General features: G+C 40.6%; 2 protein-coding genes across 2 annotated transcripts in view; one reads left to right on the plus strand and one right to left on the minus strand.

Moving 5' to 3' along the window:
* Window positions 1-487: 487 nt before the first annotated feature.
* CDC5L (cell division cycle 5 like) overlaps window positions 488-21,521 on the plus strand; it is a 62,079-nt gene continuing 41,045 nt past the window's right edge. The window contains exons 1-7 of the mRNA XM_003923068.4: window positions 488-688; window positions 3,049-3,152; window positions 5,144-5,305; window positions 5,910-6,037; window positions 9,261-9,360; window positions 16,910-17,128; window positions 19,714-19,858. Of these exons, the coding sequence (XP_003923117.1) occupies window positions 644-688; window positions 3,049-3,152; window positions 5,144-5,305; window positions 5,910-6,037; window positions 9,261-9,360; window positions 16,910-17,128; window positions 19,714-19,858 (903 nt within the window). The 5' untranslated portion in view covers window positions 488-643. The remainder of the gene's footprint in view (window positions 689-3,048; window positions 3,153-5,143; window positions 5,306-5,909; window positions 6,038-9,260; window positions 9,361-16,909; window positions 17,129-19,713; window positions 19,859-21,521) is intronic.
* LOC101045316 (small ribosomal subunit protein eS24-like) lies at window positions 8,774-9,222 on the minus strand. The gene has a single exon (XM_039467602.2). The coding sequence runs from the start codon at window positions 9,220-9,222 to the stop codon at window positions 8,878-8,880; it is 345 nt and encodes a 114-aa protein (XP_039323536.1). The 3' UTR covers window positions 8,774-8,877.

Consider the following 21,521-nt stretch of genomic DNA (forward strand, 5'->3'; position numbering starts at 1 on the left):
TCCTTGCAATAATAGCTGCTATTGTTTTGGAGCAGTTATTATGGATCAGATACCGTGCTGGGGCTATTATCTCAATTAGTCCGTAGGACAATCCTGAGGTTGGCATTACTATGATCTTTATTTTCAGGTTAGGAAACTGAGCCTTAAATAAACGATTGGCTTTTCCTGTGAATAAATTCCTATTAGTGAAATACTTAAAAGAGCCAGATTAATAAATTAACAAAGCCTCCTTCTGAGCAACTGTGCTGAAATTCCAGGCGCGTGACGTTCCCACCCTCTGCCACTTGGTGACGTCACGACAAATCCCACCACTGTGTCCCAGCCAAGCGTCTCGCGAGAGCCGTGGTTTCTTCCATTCTGTTTTGAACATGCGCGAGGCGTAAGGCGCTTTGGCCAAAGGGGTTTAATGGTTTTGTGTCAGTCTCCCTACCGGTGAGCTTCCACCAGGGCCTTTTTCCCTTACAGCCACCCCAGATCTCGCGAGACTTCTGCTGCCACCCCTTCCTAGCTTGCGCCTGCGCAGATCTTCAAAGCAGAAGGTCGCGCTTGGAGGAAGTGGCGGCTTTGCGTCCCGTGGCCCAAGCGCCGTTACTATTTCTCTGAAGCTCCTCTCGGCTGCTCGCCGAGACACCCTGCCGCCAAGATGCCTCGCATTATGATCAAGGGGGGCGTGTGGAGGAATACCGAGGTAAGTCTCCTTTTCCCGCCGTCCGCTGCCCTCCGCTCCGTCCGGCACCTTGTGCGCACGCGCACGGTGGTCGGGGAGGCCAGGAGGAGACCCCGCTGGGTCTTCGTGGAGGGCAGCGCGGGTGCGGACCCTCGGGGCCTTTTCCCTGTGCCCGACCCCCTATTTTGCGAGCTCCAGTAGGACAAGGGACCTTGATGTAACTACCTGACTACTCAGCTCCAAGCTCACTTGTTAGGCCCTTAGTGAACATTTGTTGACTTGAATACCCACTTCCTACCCCCACCCACCCCTGGAGGAACTAGGAGTGTGGCCAGGGAGATAGGACATCAGCGAGAGTTGGTCCCCTGGGGCACCATCCACTCTTAGTCCGGGCATCGTGACTCTTTGTGATACTCAGAAATAAAGAAGTTGTCTTGGCCATAAGTTTGTTTCTTCATTGACTTCCTTGCAGAAGGAAGCAGTTTTGAGTGCCAGGTTCAAAGAGCCTGTTTTACGCCCCCATCTCTCTAGTTATCTGTTATCAAGGTATAACCTGTCTGCCATCTCCACAGATCCCAAGGTCTGTCTCTTACTTTGTCACTACCTTTACCTAGATAGAAGCCAAAACTGCCAAAGATAATCTCTGCTTCCAGAAATGTAGTGGATAGTGCCACTGGTGAGCCAAAGGGCGGTGGGGTGGGAATAAAATAGAAATTAGATTTTAGTGCATTTTGTGTTCAGAGGGTATTGAATTTATCAGTTTCTGGAGCACCTCATATCTTCATGCTCCATGTCTTTTTCACGTTACATTTTGTGGCTTTTTTTTTTTTACGTCTTCTGCCTTCCTAGTGCTTGACATCTTTCTGATCATCCTTTAAACCTAGTTCAAAAACACTTCTTAGAATCCCTGTAAGAATTAGTTGCACCCCCGGTATTCTCATGGTACCTTTTTCTTCCATTTGTTAAAGCTTGCTTTGTCTTTTTGTAAACATCACATCCTTTGTATGCTGCTGGGTACGTTTCTTAACTTCTAAAAACCAAAGTTTTCTAATTTTTCTAAAGTGGGATAATAATACTTCTCTCTCTTGAGGATTATAGGAGTTAATACGTTTGGAGCATTTAGAACAGAGTAGGGCACATAGTAGCCTCTGAGTAAGTGCTAGTTGCCCTTTCACCTCACCAGACAGCATTGCAAGAGGACCAGGTCTTGGTATCCCGAGAACCTAGAACAGTAACCAACAGGTTGCTTGACAGGTGTTCACAGAATGAATCAGGTAGAGTAGGTATCTGCTGTGTCTATTTAGTTGAAGTTGTGTTTAAGTGTAGTAGTACTGCAACAGAGTTACAGATAAAGATGGTGAGAACTGCCTCAGTTTGCACGGAGGGAACCAGGCTGTTTAAAATGGAGAAGAGGTGACTTCTGAGGGAGAGACAGATATAAAATCAAGTAACAGCAGGATTCCTATGCAGTGGTCAAAGTTTTGCAGTCTTTTTAAAAAATATGTCTTCGACTGTGGGAGATGTAGGGAATGGAGTGGCGTATCTCAAGTGAGAGTCATGTACCTCAAATCCAATGTGGGAGAAAAGCCTTAAAGTAAAATAGCCTGAGGGCATGCATCTGTGGCTCCATTAACCTTCTTGTCTGTGGCTTGGCTTGCCAGGCTGCCTTGAGATTGGCAAATTCCACATTGTGCTGGGTCCCCTGGTGAAATGGTATTGGGGGGGGAGGGTGGGAGGGAACTGGAGGGAAAGCTGACTGGTGGGGTGGGGGCAGAAATATTTAATTCTTAGGTTAAACCTGAGGTGTGGATTCATGAGTCATAGTTGGGGTTAAGGGGCTGGAGGGGAAATGCCATATGTTAACTTGAGACAGGAGGCTTGGGTTGGAGAATATATTCACCAGAGTCCCACCTTGCTTCTTGAGGCCTGGATATGTCCTGTTTGATTTCCTTTCCCCAAGACCTGGTTCAAGGTACATGTTCAGGAGGTGTTTTTTGAGTGAGTATATAAATGAATGAGTTATACCTTTTAGTTATCCTTTTTGAAGAGAAGGACAGCCACCTGTTGAAGAATACTTAATCTTTGTCATAAAGTAGGGTTTCTCACATTGGGCTGTTCTCACTCCCAAATTATTGGAGATTGTGGTGTAGGGTGGGTAGATGCCTTTCTAAGGGATTTCTTAATTTCTTAGTTCTTGCTTGCTGTTTATCATTGTGGTTAATGAGGTTGTCATCCTTAGTTTTTTAACTTAGAGGGTGTATATGGGCATGTTATGTGTATGTCTCTCTCTCTCTAGCAGCCCTATCAGAGTTAATTTAAATTTTGTCTTTTCTCACTTGGAGTTTTGTGACTGAATGTACTCTGGCAATTTTTTTTTTTAGGATGAAATTCTGAAAGCAGCAGTAATGAAATATGGGAAAAACCAGTGGTCTAGGATTGCTTCGTTGCTGCATAGAAAATCAGCAAAGCAGTGCAAAGCCAGATGGTATGTACCAGTTTAATAAGAGGAAAACATAAAAGGAGCTTAATTATGATGAAGGAAAATGCCAGTTCTGTGAACCTTATCAAAGAAAGCAGACATCATGAGATAACAAGGCATGGAGTGGGAGATGGGAACTTGGATTTTTGACTTAGCTGTCACTTGCTTCCTATGTGATCTTAGGTAAGCCATTTTTCTATCCCCTCTCCTCTGCCGTTGTTTTCTCCCAATTGGGAGTAATAATACTTGGTCCCAACTGATAGAGATGAGTTACTATCTAAATGGGTTAATGTATTTGAGAGTGCTTTGTGAAGCATACAAAGTTTACTTTCAGGGACAGATGAGCCCCGGCTTGTAAATGAATTGTGTTCTAAAAGTGCATAAGTTAGTTGTTTTAGAACTTACTTTCTCAAATAAATAACAAATACTGGTTAATTTTCTAAGTAAGCCTACGGTAGTTGAGTTTCAATAAAGTTGAAACATTATACATTTTATATTTAATATAATGCATAATATGTATTAAAGATATTTAATATATATATATTAAAACATAAGCGAGCTCTGAACCTGTGGTGTCACCTCTTAAATCACAGGGCAGTGGACACATGAAGCTATATAGTGTGTTCTTGGCATGAGTTATTTAGCAGCAGCCCCAACTCATGTGGTGTTAGGAACATACTTTGGATTGTACCAGAATGACCTAATTTCCTAAGTACCTGGGTAGGAGAAAGGATCAGAATATAGAAATCGGCCAGGGTGTATCTGTAATTCCAGCACTTTGGGAGGCCAGGGCTGGGATCACCTGAGGTCAGGAGTTTGAGACCAGCGTGACCAACATAGTGAAAACCCTGCCTCTGCTAAAAATACAAAAATTAGCTACTTGGGAGGCTGAGGTGGGAGGATCAGTTGAATCCAGGAGGTGGAAGTTGCAGTAAGTGGAGATGGTGCCACTGCACTCCAGCCTGGGCAACAGAGGAAGACTCCACTCAAAAAAAAAAAAAAAAAAGAATGTAGAAATTGGCTGTTAAGAGGAAGATGATTTTTAGGCTGAAGAATTGGTTCTGATTTCTGTTTCTCTTAGTATTAACAGCTCGTGCTCTGATACTTGGTAGGACTTAAGTTCTGTTTGCCTGCCTGTTGTCCAGCTAAATAGACTATGGAAAAGGTGGGCTCAGTGGGGCATTAGGAAAGACAGAGGGGATGTCATAGTAGTTTTACTTAAATTTTAAAACCTATCAAATGAAAGCATATGGTGAATTCAGTGAAAGTCCAATGCTTAAAGAAGTAAGACACCTGCTGGTTGCGGTGACTCATGACTGTAATCCCAGCACTTTGGGAGGCAGAGGTGGGTGGATCACGAGGTCAGGAGTTTGAGACCAACCTGGCCAATATGATAAAACCCCATCTCTACTAAAAATACAAAAAATTAGCTGGGCGTGGTGGTGGTGGGCATCTGTAATTCCAGCTACTCAGGAGGCTGAGGCAGAATTGCTTGAACCTGGGAAGCGTGGGTTGCAGTGAGCTGAGACCATGCCATTTCACTCTAATCTGGGTGACAGAGTGAGACTTCTTCCAAAAAAAAAAGAAGTAAGCCATGTTGTGAGAATCAGAGCATGAGAAAATAGTATGAAAACCAGAAACACTAAAAAATATGAGGTTGTATTGTCTCCCAGATATTTCACAATTTCTAGAAAAGTATAAAATAAAAACAGATGATAGTTGGGAAAGAAGGCATATGATGATTCAGTCAAGTAATTTTTAACCATTACTAATCTTGTGTAATTAAAACAAAATAGAACCTGTGATGAAATGGGGAATATTGACTGGGGTGAGTATAACCACACAGCAAATAATTCTGTTGTCAAAAAGAACAGTTTTAGTAATTGAAGGATGAGAGCATTTGTTTTTCAGACACTAGAAGTTAGTGTAGCCATTGTGCAAATCGCATATTTATGCCAGGTAACTGATTAATACATAAAATGATCTGTTCTTAATAGGTATGAATGGCTAGATCCAAGCATTAAGAAGACAGAATGGTCCAGAGAAGAAGAGGAAAAACTCTTGCACTTGGCCAAGTTGATGCCAACTCAGTGGAGGACCATTGCTCCAATCATTGGAAGAACAGCAGCCCAGTGCTTAGAACACTATGAATTTCTTCTGTAAGTGAATCTTCAACAGCAGTGTAGAATATATGTATCTGTTCCGAAAGAGGCTGAATAAACTTTTAGTATTTTCTCTCTTTAAACTTTTAATTACAGATGTGAGTAAAGCCAGAGCTGAAGCCATTGGATGGCATTTTCCAAATCTCATATGGTTGATCAAAATTATGCATTCTGTTATATACTTCTTAAAATAATAATTGAAAAAAATTATACAAGTCATGCATGTTCATCATAGAAAATCTGGGGAAAAAATAGTAAAAGAGCAAATAAAAGCCACCATAATTACGCTGCTGAGAATTAACTATTGCAATATTTTGGTTCTTTACTAATAGTTTTTTTTTTTTTTTTTTAAGTCTGTGTAGCTATACTGCAGTTGTGATTAGGATCCGTTGGGTCCTTTTTCAGAGGGATTGATAGCAGTCACTGAAATAAGCAAATTTTAATATCTCTTTGAAATGAAGTGATGTAGAAAGGCTTTATTTTGTTAAAGCTCATCCATTGTTTTTTTTGGAGGGGGGAAGAGTGTCAGAGCTTGGAAATCTGGTAATTTTAACACTAAATGGTATTACAGTGTGACTAACTCATATGGCCTTTTTTCTAGGGATAAAGCTGCCCAAAGAGACAATGAAGAGGAAACAACAGATGATCCACGAAAACTTAAACCTGGAGAAATAGATCCAAATCCAGAAACAAAACCAGCGCGGCCTGATCCAATTGATATGGATGAGGGTAAGTGTGTTCTTTGAGGAATTTATTTCTTTGGTAACTGTAAACTCCTTAGGTCTCTTTTTAACTCTTTTAATTCCTTTCTGAACTCCTCTACTTTAGAATCCCTTCCTTTTTTTTTTTTTTTTTTTTTGAGACAAGGTCTTGCTCTTGTTACCCAGGCTGGAATGCATTGGCGCAATCATGGTTCACTGCAGTGTTCATCTCCTGTGCTTAAATGATCTTCCCACCTCAGCCTCCTGAGTAGTTGGGACTACAGATGTGTGCCACTAATTTTTTAATTTTTTGTAGGGATGGGGTCTCCCTGTGTTACCCAGGCTGGTCTCAAACTCCTGGGCTTAAGCTCTCCTCCTTTCTCTGCCTCCCAAAGAGTTGAGATTATAGGTGTGAGCCACCATAACTGGTCCCTAATTCTATTAGCAGTTCTTATTCTAAGTATCTTTCAAAATGTGTCCAGTGTTTTCTGTTATAGAGTAATTGCTTTTTCTGAATAGTGCCCCTTTATCTTCTGTTTCTTCAGTTCAGTTAATTAAGCAGTGTTACTGGGTGTGGCTGTAGTGCTGGCTGCTAAGCAAATTGAGGTGGGACGATCTCTTGAGCCCAAGAGTTGGAGGCCAGCCTGGGCAACGTAACGAGACCCTGTCTTTAAAGTTGAGTAGTGTAATTCTACTGGGTGGATTTTTCAGAGGCTGGAGGTGAGCTCTTGAGGATCCTGTTTCTCATTCCTATTCCATGGAGAGAGGCAACAAGTTGGAATATTGGACCTCAGTCCTCCTATTAATTACTAATTTGACTGTAGGCAAGTTATTCTGTGCGAGAAGGCAACACTGTGAGACAGTGATGGAGACTTACAAGTGATTCTGTGAGGTATTGAATCAGGAGTTCTATACTAGAAAGTATATGGAATCAATCTAAGTGTCCATCAATGGATGAATGGATAAAGAAAATGTGGGCTGGGCATGGTGGCTCACGGCTGTAATCTCAGCACTTTGGGCATATCCCTTGAGCCCAGGAGTTTGAGACCAGCCTAGCCAACATGGTGAAACCCTGCCTCTATAAAAAATACAAAAATTAGCCAGGTGTGGTGGCGCATGCCTGTAGATCCAGCTACTGGGGAGGCTGAGGTGGAAGGATGAGCCTAGGAGGCTGAGTTTGCAGCAAGCCAAGATCAAGCTTCGGCACTGCAGCCTGGGCAACAGAGTAAGACCCTGTCTCAAAAAAAAACAAACAGTGATGTGTGTACACACACACACACACACACACACACACACTCTCACACACTATTTGGCCATAAAAAAAAATGAAATGTCATTTGCAGCAGCATGGATGGCACTAGAAGTCATTATGTTACGTGAAATAAGCCAGGCACAGAGAGGCAAATTTTCTTTGCATATTCTCACTCATCTGTGGGAGCTAAAAACATTGATTTCATGGAGGTAGAGAATAAAGTGATAGATGCCAGAGGCTGGGAACAGTGTGTAGGTGGGAGAGCGGGATGAAGTCGGGTTGGTTAATGGGTACAAATACAGATGGAAAGAAATAAGTTACAATGTTTGGTAGCAGAATAGGGTCACTATAGTTAGCCACAGTGTATTATGTATTTCAAAGTAGCTGTAAGAGAGATCTGAAATAAATACTCAAGGCAATGGATACCCAGATACCCTGACTTGATCATTACACATTCTATGCATGTGACAGACTCTCACATGTATCCTGTAAATATGTAAAGTATGATGTATTAACAGAATCAAGAATTGGGTTTTCAACCTGTGTGTGTCACCTATTAGTTGTTTGACCTTAGGCAAGTCATAAAATCTCTCTGAACTGTGATTCCCTTTGTTGCTAGATGCAGAATACTAATATCTGCTGCAGGGTTGTTGTGAAGCACTCAGTGAATATTTGTTGAGTTTCTAAAATGTAAAAGTTTGAATGTAGTGGTTCCCAAAGGCAAGCTGTGGCTAGGCTGGCTGCATCATTATCACAGGGGGTGCATTTAAAAATAGAAATATCAGGGCTTCCCCTGTATATATTGAGTCAGTACATCTGGGGTGGTGTGAGGGGCAAGGGAAGAGCAGTGATCTTGGAATCTGAGTATTTCACAAGTTCCCATGTGACTTAGCTGGACAGCCTTGCATAGGAATTGTTGTAAGGCATCAATAGTGGCATGTATTACTCCATTCTACAGAGCCATGAAAAATGTATTGGAGGAGAGAAATTGTTCTGAGGGGAAAAAAAAAGCATCTAATGATAGCAGTTCTCTCATAATTAAATAGTTTTTACCATATTTCACAATTTGTGCTGTGTCAGTTAGTTGATGATAATGAAGGATACAATAATTGTAGCCACTGTTAGTTGAATAGGATGCTTTACATATTTCATTTTACTTAGCTCTTCTCAACATCCTTGTGAAGTAGGAATTGTATTCCACTTTTATAGGAAAATACACTTAGGGAGGGTGACGAAGTGACTGTAAGGTCACGTAGCTAGCAAGTGGTGGGCCTGATTTTTAACCTAGGTTCTTTGATTTGAAAACTCAAGCTGTTTCTATTATGCTACATCATAAGTATATTTATGTTTTTTTTTTTTCATTTTGAGTAATAGAGTGTCTCTTACATACCTTGCTTCTAAGGTATGTAAGAACTAAGAAAAACTTAGTTTTTCTTCTTCTTCTTTTTTTTTTTTTTCCCACACAAAAGTTTTTAGTTTATTAAGCTTCTCATGAAAAATCCGCAACGGCCACAGGTAACATCATAGCAGCACCTTTACCTCTTTGGCTGTGATCCAATCTCCAGCTCACTTTTTGCCAGCACCAACATTGGCCTTTGCGGTCCCCCTGACTTTCTTCATTCTGTTCCTGCGTTCCGTTCCTTTCGTTGCTTTCTTGAGGTCTTTTTCTTCTCATACAGGCCATGTCTCACAAGTCTATGTTTGGGTCCATTTTTCTTTGCATAATCCAGGGAATTGTAAATCATACCAAAGCCAGTTGTCTTGCCACCACCAAAATGAGTTCTGAATCCAAATACGAAGATGACATCCGGTGTGGTCTTGTACATTTTGGCTAGTTTTTCCCAAATTTCTGTCTTAGGCACTGTTGCCTTCCCGGAGTAAAGGACAATGACCATTTGTTTCCTCTGAAGTAGTCGGTTGGTTGTGAACTTTCTAGTGTGGATAGTTACTGTGTCGTTCATGATGGCGGCCTCAGTTTTTCTTCTTTTAATTTTTGCAGATGAACTTGAGATGCTTTCTGAAGCCAGAGCTCGCTTGGCTAATACTCAGGGAAAGAAGGCCAAGAGGAAAGCAAGAGAGAAACAATTGGAAGAAGCAAGGTATGTGTGGATATAGGAATAAAAAGCGAAGTGTTTTTTTCACTTAACAATCAACACAGAATACTTCTGTGATCAGATAGGTGTTTTCTTCCCCCACCCCCCGCCACCACCAGCAAGCAGGCAGTCCTGCAGTGGATAGCAGGTTGTCCTCTCATTCAGTTAATTCTAATACTGTCTATCTGGAGATAGCTCCAGATCTCACAGGTTGAGGACTTAGTCCCACAAGACTGAACCCCAGTTTTGATGCTCACCATAAGCCTCAGGTTGTTTTCCTTGTGTTTCTGACCAAAGAGCTGGGTTCCACTGCCCTCTCCTTGGGTTCCATTCATTTGCTAGAGGGCTCACAGAACTCAAGGAAACACTTACTCACATTTACTGGTTTACTATAAAGGATATTTTAAAGGATACAAATTAACAGCCACATGAAGAGATATATGGGTTGAAGTCTGGAAGGGTCCTGAGTGTAGGCGCTTATGTCCCATTGAAGTTGGGATATGCCACTCTCTGAACAAGTGGGTGTGTTCTTGTTCACCTTTTTGGAAGCCCCATGTATTTGGCTGCCCACAAGTTCTCTAGACTCTGTCCTTTTGGGTTCGTATGGAGGCTTCATTATATAGGCATAATTGATGACATCACTGGCCATTGCTTATCAACTCAACCCTCAGCCCCTTCTCCCCTTCCCTGAGGTTGGGGATAGGGCTGAAAGTCCCAATCCTCTAATCCTGCCTTGTTCTTTCTGGTGACAGCCATCAGTCAACTCATTAACATACAGAAAGACATTTACCACTTGGAAGAGTCCCAGGATTTTAGGAGTTGCATTGTTGGAAACAGGGATGAAGACCAAATATATTATTTCACAATGTCACAGTGTGGTTGTTGCCATTCATAGTTCAGCAATTAGTCTAGGCATCCTTAGGACCAATAAAAACGGCATGATTTATTAACTCTGTTGGGTGAATAATAATTGGAATTGTCCAATTCTCATTTTTTTTAGTATTTACCTTCTTTATTTCTCTGAAAACATCTTGTATTTTTTTTCCCTAACCATTTCAGAATAGTTAGAGAAACCATATTTTTTTTTTTTTTGAGACGGAGTTTCCCTCTTGTTACCCAGGCTGGAGTGCAATGGCGCGATGTTGGCTCACCGCAACCTCCGCCTCCTGGGTTCAGGCAATTCTCCTGCCTCAGCCTCCTGAGTAGCTGGGATGACAGGCATGCGCCACCATGCCCAGCTAATTTTTTGTATTTTTAGTAGAGATGGGGTTTCACCATGTCAGTATGGTCTCGATCTCTTGACCTTATGATCCACCCACCTCGGCCTCCCAAAGTGCTGGGATTACAGGCCTGAGCCACCACGCCCAGCCTGAGAAACCATATTTTAAAAAATTTAAGCTGTGGCAGAAGTAATGCCCAGTTTATCCAGTATGTTGAGTTTGTTCTGTTGTCATATGAGAGATTCATTTGTTGTAGCTATTTTGGAGTCATGATTTTAGAACACACAAGATTATGTGTCTTTTGTATGACTGCTAATTAGTTACTTTCCCTGATTGGTATTGGGCAGGCACTGGCTGTGAAACTGAATACTTGGCTGAACAAAGAGGGACTTAATGAGCCTAGAACCAAATTTAGGCCCTCACAGAAATCTTATTTAAAAAGTAAATATGTATTACACATTGTCTTTCACCCAGGATTTTCTTCACTTTCCCCTTTTTTTCTTTTGGTTTAGTCCATGATTGATGTCCCAGTAACTCAGAATCCAAGATGAAGTCAATAAAGGGCAAATCTGGACTGGCCCTGGAATAACCTCCCTGTCCTACACAGTGCCCCTTTGTGGACCCCAGGTTGGCCTGCTGGTGCTTCTTCACCTGATGACTAGCAGGATGTTGGAATTAATGGCTCTGAAGTGCCAGATTCTGGGATAGAGGATTTTTTTCATGCCTGAGGGTGCATGTTGGCAGAGCTGGCCAGTTGCTAGCCTAGAATAGTTAACTTATGTTGAGGGTATGAGCTGCCTGGGGCAGTAAACAGAAACCAAGAGGAGGTACTAAATTTTCTCCCATTCTTGGCCACCTCTCTATTCTGTATACTATTTAGAGTTAAATACTGTGAGTAAGGTTGAAAAACATCACTTTTCCATTTCTATCCATGGTTGTTAGGGACCAGATTTTTAGAGCCTTTTAACCACGTGCATTGGGCCAGGGATACAGCAAATACATATGTGAAAAATCTCCAAGTATGGCTAGCATTGATTGCTTTAAATAAAATTTGCAGATTTTAATTTACCCTGTAATTTCTTGTAGGCATTCTTACAGATTGTGCAAATCTTTTGAGTTACATTATAACAGGCTGGGTTAGCCTTTATGCAGAGGACAGCACAGGGCTGTTTGTTTTAAATGTTAAATTACAAGTCTACCTTTTAACTTAAAGCAGTTTTTTATTGATTATAAAAGTAGCACATTTTTCCTTCCAGTATTGTTAATGTTCTAATTTTGGGACATAGGTGATATAATGCTTTATGACTTGGTTATATTCATTTAGCATTATGGCGTAAAGGTTTTCTAATGTGGTTTGAAGTCTTTATTTCCATTATTTAAAGAATGAAATTACTTTAAAATTTGAAATATATCTGTCTAAACCTGTCTTTCAACATAGATGTGTATTTATACGTATATATATATACACACACACACACACACACGTTAACATTTCTACAAAATTGAATCATCCTGTATTGTTTTAATGAGAAATACTGTAAATTTTATTGAGATTTCCTTGTAAGTGTTGAATCATTTTTGTTTTATTGCTTTTAATTTTAATTTAATTTTTTTTAAGAGAGGGTTTTTCTCTGTTGCCTAGGCTGTAGTGCAGAGTTCACTGCAGCCCTGAACACCTGGGCTCAAGTAATCCTCTGCCTTAGCCTCCTGAGTAGCTGGATCTACAGATGCACACCACCATGCCCACCTAATTTAAAAACAATTTTTTGTTGAGACGGAGTCTCAGTGTGTTGCCCAGGCTGGTCTTGAACTCCTGACCTCAAGCTATCCTTCTTTCTTGGACTCCCAAAGTGCTGGGATTACAGGTGCGAGCCACTGTGATTGGCCTGTCTTTTTTTTTTTTTTTTTTGAGACGGAGTTTCGCTCTTGTTACCCAGGCTGGAGTGCAATGGCACGATCTCAGCTCACCGCAACCTCCGCCTCCTGGGTTCAGGCAATTCTCCTGCCTCGGCCTCCTGAGTAGCTGGGATTACAGGCACGTGCCACCATGCCCAGCTAATTTTTTGTATTTTTTTAGTAGAGACGGGGTTTCACCATGTTGACCAGGATGGTCTCGATCTCTCGACCTTGTGATCCACCCGCCTCGGCCTCCCAAAGTGCTGGGATTACAAGCTTGAGCCACCGCGCCCGGCCTGGCCTGTCTTACTGATTTTAAATCTTCTCGTCTTTGGCTTTCAACATTTTTAATATGATGTGTCTGTTTGTAGATTTCTTTTTGTTTATCTTTCTTGGAGTTCATTGAGCTTACTGGATATGTAGATTAATATTTTTCAAAATTTCAGCCATTACATATCTTCACATATTTTATTCTGCTCCTTTCACTTCTCTCCTTTCGGTACTCCTGTTATGCTTATGTTGGTGCATTTAATAGTGCCACATATTTCTCTGAGGCTCTGTTCATATTTCTTCGTTCCTTTTCTCTCCTGTTGAGCCTCTCTAGTGAAGTTTACATTTCAGCTTTGTACATTTTTTTTTCTCTTTTAGACAGAGTCTTGCGTTGTCACCCAGGCTAGAGTGCAGTGGCACAATCTCTGCTTACTTCAACCTCCACCTGTCGGGTTCAAGCAATTCTCCTGCCTCAGCCTCCTGAGTAGCTGGAACTACAGGCGTGTGCTACCATGCTCAACTAATTTTTGTATTTTTCGTAGAGACGGAGTTTCACCCTGTTGGCCAGGCTGGTCTCAAACTCCTGACCTCAGGTAGTCTGCCCACCTTGGCCTTCCAAAGTGCTGGGATTATAGGCGTGAGCCACTGTGCCCAGCCACTTTAAAAAAAAATTAAATAAATTAATATTTCTTAAATTTTTTTCCCCCATTTTTGTTATTTCATTCCTTTTCCCAAGTTAGCTGTTCAGCTTTGTGCTTTTCAACTTGAGAACTTCCATTTGGTTCTTTTTAAACATTTCTGTCTCTTTACTGATATTCTCTATTTGATGCAACATTGTCATCATACCTTCCTTTACTTTTTGGCTTCCTTTTAGTTTTGGAACATGTAATGGCTACTTTCAAGTCTGTTAATCTGACATCTGGTTGCTCTCATAGGCAGTTTCTGTTGCTTGTGTTTTTTCTAGCATATGGATCATTCTTTCCTGTTTCTTTGAATGTCTTATAATTTTTTGTTAGAAACTAGACATTTTGCCGGGCGCGGTGGCTCAAGCCTGTAATCCCAGCACTTTGGGAGGCTGAGGCGGGTGGATCACGAGGTCAAGAGATCGAGACCATCCTGGTCAACATAGTGAAACCCCGTCTCTACTAAAAATACAAAAAATTAGCTGGGCATGGTGGCACGTGCCTGTAATCCCAGCTACTCAGGAGGCTGAGGCAGGAGAATTGCCTGAGCCCGGGAGGCGGAGGTTGCGGTGAGCCGAGATCGTGCCATTGCACTCCAGCCTGGGTAACAAGAACGAAACTCCGTCTCAAAAAAAAAAAAAGAAACTAGACATTTTAGATGATACAGCAATTTTGGGTACTCCCCTCAGCCCCCATTTATTATTTGCTTGTTTACTTGTTTGGTGACTGACTTATTTTATTTATTTATGTTTTTGAGACTGAGTCTCACTCTGTCACCCAGGCTGGAATGCAGTGGCACGATCTTGGCTCACTGCAACCTTCACCTCCCAGTTTTAAGCAGTTCTTCTGCTTCAGCCTCCCAAGTAGCTGGGATTACAGGTGCTCTCTACCATGTCTGGATCATTTTTTAGTAGAGACGGGGTTTCCCCATGTTGGCCAGGCTGGTCTCAAACTCCTGACCTCAGGTAATCTTCCCACCTTGGCCTCCCAAATTGCTGGGATTACAGACAGGCATCAGCCAACGTGTCTGGCCAATTTTAGTCAATCTATTCTTCCTTTCCCTCCCATGAGAAATGTGAAGCATCTGATGTTGCTCCTCAGGGAGGCAGTCTTAGGTATGCTCACAGATACCCTGGGATGGCATGGTTTGGGCGGGCTCCCTTTGACATTCGTTTTACTGTTAAGTTTTACTGATTGCCAGCTGTTTGCCCTGTTAAGTTCTACTGATTGCCAGCTGTTGTTTTCAGCAATGTCCTGAGGTATAAATTGCACTACAAATTGATCCAATCAAATTTGGGCTCCTTTGAAGGGATAATTCCTGATATTAGTGTTTGAGATTTGTTCTCACCTCAGGGAGGGTTCCCTCCTCCCAGCCTTCATTCCTTGTTTCTGTCAGACTAGTAGGCCTACAGATTCATTGGTATCTCCATTGAGTCTGTCAGGTTTCTTCCCAATTGCCTTTTGCCACAACTTCCAGTGTTTTTGAGAGTGCCCTTAGGCTTGAACTTCTCTACGCTCTGTTGCAAATGAAGTCCTTTTGAGGAGAGATGTGAGGATTTCAATTATCTGCCCTGCTTCTTCGCCAGAGCTCGGATGGGGCTTGTCTCTAAGTGACAGCTCTACTTTATTAGCTGAGTGTTTGGTGGGGAGTGGGGAATGGACAGCAGCCCAAAGGTTTCCTTGGCTTGCCCTTGCCCACACCCCACCACCCTCAGCGTGGAACCCTCATCCCATAAGCCAGGGCAAAGGCTGTTAGGGCTCCAGTATTAGCAGCTTTGTGCCCAAAGCTAGGACTTCTGTTCTGTTTGGATGGAGGAAGGAAGTCTCACTTCTCAGACACTTGATGGAACTTTGCCACTAAAAATGCTGATGTCCTAGTCCTCTTGAAATGAAAGCCCTACTGCTGGGAGCTGCAGGGGAGAAGGAGCCTTGGGTTGTTGGATGCACTTGTGTGGAGTGGAGTCTCTGTTTCTCTGAGGTGGGGGGAAGGAGGGAGTGGGTCTTGATTTAAATATTATATTGCTTTTTCTAACCGAGTTTAAGTAGATTTTCTTAAGTTACTGTTTATATATTGCTGTTTCTGCTTCAGATCCTCTCCAGAGACTTTAGTTGGTTGTTTTTTAAGTATATATAGTTTTCACCATTCTCCCTGGGTAGTGGGTTTATGGAGTTCCTCATGCTGTCATGCTGGAAGTCACTCAGATACACTGTTGCTGACTTGTTTTCTCTCTTTAATATTGTGAATAGGTTTTCTTATCATGAAATCATTATAGCTATAGCAACATAGGAAGACACAAAGAAAAAAAGTAAAAATTAAATGGAATTCCACCTTCCAGTGACTGTCATTATTAATATTTTGGTGGACATCCTTTGTATCTCCTCAGGCATATATTCACTCATAGATATGCATACAGTTCTTACATGTTGCTCTGTAACATGTAAACTTTCTAACATTTTTTACACAGCAGTATGTCTTGGGCCTCTTTCCATATCAGAGTAGATTTATAGCCTTTTAAAAGTTTATATAAATGGCTGATATCTTACAAATACATTTAATTTCTTATTGATGGATGTTTAGATTGTATCCAGCTATCCACTCTTATAAACAGTGCTTAGTGAACAGCTTTGTAGTTAAGTCCTTACTCATGGTCTAACTTATTTCCTTAGGCTAAAGGCTAAGGAGTGAAATTGCTGCTAAAAAAATATGAAAATCTTTAGGCTATGAATGTGTATTTCCGACTTCTCTTTGGGAAAAGATGCACCAATATAGTTTCTCATTACCAGTGCAGCAGACTGTCCATTTTTTGCAGCTTTGCCATTAAACCAAAACAAAAAAACTGAACGATATTAATTAGATATGTAAAAATGGTACTTGTTAATTTGTGATTCTTTAATTATTAACTTAAGTAAGGCTTTTGTCATTTTAGCTACCTGCATTTTTCCCTTTGTAATTGTTCCCTTTTGCTCTTTTTCCTCCTTTGAGTTCCTTAAAAAAAAAAAAAAAAAACAACTTTGGTTAAACTCTTTATATTTATCCTTAGTACTAATTGCAGATATTTTTCCCTACTATTTGCCTTTTAATTTCATTTATGGGTTTTCATAATGTTACAGTTATAAATTTTGAATCTCAAAGCTGTTCAATGTGCAGATGGGTGGATTAAAATGCAAAAGTTTTTTTTTTTTTTTTTTTTTTGATTTTTTCTTTTGCCATTTATTTAGTTTATATTTAGTAAGTACATTTCTATCCAGAGATAAGATACATGTTTGCTTTTAGTTTCTTTTGGTTTTTATTTTTGTCTTATTATTTGCATGTGTGTGTGCACCTTTAAATTGAAACTAGGATTTGTTTTAGTGAATGGTGTGAGGTAAGGATTTAAATAAATATTTCTTCCCCAAATAAATGGATAGTTTTTTTGTAACTGTATTGGATAATTCATCCCTGCCACATGGCAGATTATTTTCAAGGTGATTCTGCGTTCTTTTCAGACGTCTCGCTGCCCTCCAAAAAAGAAGAGAACTTCGAGCAGCTGGCATAGAAATTCAGAAGAAAAGGAAAAGAAAGAGAGGAGTTGATTATAATGCTGAAATCCCATTTGAAAAAAAGCCTGCCCTTGGTTTTTATGATACTTCTGAGGAAAACTACCAGGCTCTTGATGCAGATTTCAGGAAATTAAGACAACAGGATCTTGATGGGGAGCTAAGATCGTAAGTTGCCTTTCTCATTTTGGAAATGGAAAGGTATAGTAAGAGGAGTCTTACAAAGGGTCAAGTATTATTCTCAGAGCCATATTTTTAAAATTGATTTGGATTTTTTAAAATTAATTTTTTTTTTTTTGAGTCAGGGTCTTGCTCTGTTGCCCAGCCCGGAGTGCAGTGGCGCAACATGGCTTACTGAAGCCTTGACCTCCTGGCCTCAAACAGTCCTTCCACCTCAGCCCCCTGAGTAGCTAGGCCTGCAGGTGTACACTACCACACCTAGCTAATTTTTTGTTTTTTAATTTGTAGGACGAGATCTCCTTTTGTTGTCCAGACTGGTCTCAAATCCTAGCCTCAAGCGATCCTCCTTAAAGTTTTGGGATTATAGGTGTCAGTTACTGTGCCTGGCCTAGATTTTTATTAGTACAATGTGGCCTACATTTGGTTTTATTTATTTTAATGGATTTACCTTTCTGAGAAAATTGGGGACCCTGGCTGTCATGTTTTTTAGCACAGAATGCTGTTTTTGGCTCTTGAATTGAAATGTGTGGCTCTTAATGGACTATTTTCTCTTTGATTCGCATCTTAACTTTTATATGCATTTATGAATAGATTTTACCTAGTGGCTGAGGAATCTGTCAGAATTGAGTCTGGTTTTTTTTACTCTTTAAAAAAAAATTTTTTTTTTTTTTTTGAGACGGAGTTTCGCTCTTTCTACCCAGGCTGGAATGCAATGGCACGATCTCGGCTCACCGCAACCTCTGCCTCCTGGGTTCAGGCTATTCTCCTGCCTCAGCCTCCTGAGTAGCTGGGATTACAGGCATGCGCCACCATGCCCAGCTAATTTTTGCGTTTTTTTTTAGCAGAGACGGGGTTTCACCATGTTGACCAGGATGGTCTCGATTTCTTGACCTCGTGATTCACCTGCCTCAGCCTCCCAAAGTGCTGGGATTACAGGCATGAGCCACTGCGCCCGGCCTAAAAAAATTTTTTTTTAAGATGGAGTCTCACTCTGTCACCCAGGTTGGAGTACAGTGGCATGATGACAGCTCATTGTATCCTCCTAGACTTAAGTGATCCATCCACCTCAACCTCCTAGGTAGCTGGGACCACAGTTGTGTGCCACCATGACTGGCTAATTTTTTATATTTTGTAGAGATGTGGTTCTTGCCATGTGATCCGTGGTGGTCTTGAACTCCTAGGCTCAAGCTACCCTCCCTTCACATCCCTTACAAAGTGTTGGGATTACAGGCATGAGTTACCATGCTCGGCCCTTTTAGTCTTTTCTAGTGAAAAATTTTACCTTGTTTTTATTAAGATGAAATTAAAAGAAAAAACTTACTGATCTTTTCACTTGATGGGGATAAACATTTACAAAATCTTTGTCTTAGAGGATAGCAGATTTTCCCTATTTCTTGAGATTTTTAGTTTCTTTAAATCTCATACATAAATATTGTAGGGAGAGTGTTTTATGGTTGTCGAGGATTTTTAAAAGTTTTCTGCTCTGTTGACTTTTCATTTCTGTTGACATGAATTGTTATAAAACAATAGCTATCAGTCATTGTAAAGTAGGATTTTCTTAGTTGTACTCCGCTGTATTCCTCAGATTAGGACTTTGCTTTAGGTAGGCTCTACAAATAAAGAGATTTAGCAGGAAAACGACTTCTGGAAGGAGTACTAAGTGCAGAAGGCAAGAAAGACATGCAGAAAGGGAGAAGGTATTCCCTGAGCTTTGAAAGACTGCTTTGCACCTGGCTTTAGACTTCCTAACCATGTTTAGATATCACTTGTCAGTATTAAAATAGCCTTTTAAAAAAAATTGTGAATTTTAAGAATCATGACAATTTAATAACAGTTTTAAAGAGAAATTTAAAAATTATGTTTTAATTTTATCTTTTTCATATACTTATTTTCCCTTTTACATGCTTATGATACTTTTTCGTATGTGCACACATGTTCTTATTGAATGTATACATAATGCAGGAATGTTTTTCTTTTGACATTATGTGGGATGTTTTGCTTATCATTATCTTTATACTTGTATATTTTAACATTTAGTACTTCAATAATAATTTTATTGCTATTCTGAGTTTGCTTTCATCCCAAACATAGTCAGTAATGGTGTAGGGAACTACTTAATGTGTATTGTTTTTGCCTTCTTTTAGTTTTTGTCTCTTTTTTTTTTTCTTTTTCTTGAGATGGAGTCTTTGTCTATCGTCCAGGCTGGAGTGCAGTGGCACAATCTTGGCTTGTTGCAATCTCTACCTCCTGGGTTCTAATGATTCTCCTGCCTCAGTATCCTGAGTAGCTGAGATTATGGGCACATGCCACCATGCCTGGCTAATTTTTGTATTTTTAGGAGAGACAGGGTTTCACCATGTTGGCCCGGCTGGTCTTGAACCCCTGAAGGTGATCCACCTACCTCAGCCTCCCAAAGTGCTGGCTGGGATAACAGGCATGAGCCACCGTACACAGCCTCTTTAGTTAGTGTCTTAGAAAAGAGATTGTTCAAAGGGTATGAGTATTTGTATGGATTTTAATGTTTTTGCCTATATGTAACTTAAAAATCTCTTCTCTGCCTTGATCCATGACAGTGAAAAAGAAGGAAGAGACAGAAAAAAAGACAAACAGCATTTGAAAAGGAAAAAAGAATCTGATTTACCATCAGCTATTCTTCAAACTAGTGGTGTTTCTGAATTTACTAAAAAGAGAAGCAAACTAGTACTGCCTGCCCCTCAGGTAATCTGAATAAAAGCAAATTTTTCACTGTGTGAATTTATATGCCATATCATTTATTCAGCAAATGTTTGAAGGCCTGTGTACCACGTTTGTGCTGGAAGCTCTTAAGAAATTCAGTTTAGTGGGTGAGACACACACAAAAACAAGTGGCTGTGGGCTGGCCACTGTCCTCACACCTGCTGTGGTGGCTCATGCCTGTTTTTGCAGCACTTTGGGAGGCTGAGATGGGCAGATCACCTGAGGTCAGGAGTTCAAGACCAGCATGGCCAACACGGTGAAACCCTGAAATACAAAAATCAGCCAGGTGTGGTGGCATATACCTGTAATCCCAACTACTCCGAAGGCTGAGGCAGGAGAATTGCTGGAACCCTGGAGGTGGAGGTGGCAGTGAGCCAAGATCGTTCTGCTGCACTCCAGCCTGGGTGACAGAGTGAGACTACATCTCAAAAACAAACAAACAAAAAAACTCACAAGTAATTGTGATATAATATGATAAGATAGTTTCAGCTGCTCTGTATAAATTACTGTATCAGGTCCTAAACTGTTCATATGAAGGTTTGGTAAGTAATTGTTAGCTTTTAACATTTTGTCAACAGGTTAGGGCTTCTTTTTTGTAACTAACCAGGGTAAAGGTATGATTTGGCTTTGTGAATTTTAAGCTGCCTTTTCCCGGGGAATGTTTTGTTGTGTTACGCTTCTCTTTTTTGAGACAACAATTGTGAATCTGGAAGTTATGAAGAAAAGAGATACAAACATTCCTTCATTCAGCTTATTACAGGCTGTATTCTTTTGACTTACTGTAGTTGGTCAGAGACATGGGACCTTAGAGTAACCTTTCACTTTTTTGAGTAGTACAGCTTGGTAGAATTGGACAGATTTAATGGTGTGGAGGAAAGGACATAGGAGGCCAGAAGAACTGTTTTCCCAAATGAGCACATTGGCTGCATCAACACAGGATTCTTGGGCATAAACTAATTTTGTCATATTCTGCCATTCCTAGTGGGGATAATTATTAAATTGAAATTTTGTCTTTAATTTTTTTCTTAGTATATCTTAGGATATTTATTTTGGTGAAATTACTAACATGGCACCTTTAGATTTTCTTACGGATCTTGTGGTTCAGTGGACTCTTTCTGTGTGATATTTTAATTGGTTTTCGGTCTTTCTCCTCCCACATATTGATGAATAATTTTGTATAAATACTGCTATTTTACATTCTTGGTACATTGATATGTTGATTTGAAAGAATTTCAGCATAGAGATACAGCCTATGTAGCTTGATTCTGTATCATATATTAATTTCCCCTCCACATTTGTTAGGGAAGTCTTTCTGAAGCTGTATTATGGAAACTTTCAAAGCCACAAAAAAGATGAGTACTACAGTGAACCCCTGATACTAATCGCACAGCTTCAGCAATTCATTTTTCTGGAATATGGAAATTTAAAGGTGTGTCAGTTCTTAGTTAAAATGTTGGTTTTTTTTTTGTTTGTTTGTTTTTGTTTTTTTTTAAATAGAGACAGAGTTTTGCTTTGTTGGCCAGTCTGGTCTCGAACTCCTGGGCTCAGTTTGCCCTTCTTGGCCTCCCAAAGTTTTGGGATTATTAGTGTGAGTGCCTATGCCTGGCCTCAGTTAAAATGTTGCTTACTATGATAATTGTGTCCT

This window comes from Saimiri boliviensis, chromosome 4 (genome assembly GCF_048565385.1).
Source record: "Saimiri boliviensis isolate mSaiBol1 chromosome 4, mSaiBol1.pri, whole genome shotgun sequence".
In the NCBI taxonomy this organism is placed as follows: Eukaryota; Metazoa; Chordata; class Mammalia; order Primates; family Cebidae; genus Saimiri; species Saimiri boliviensis.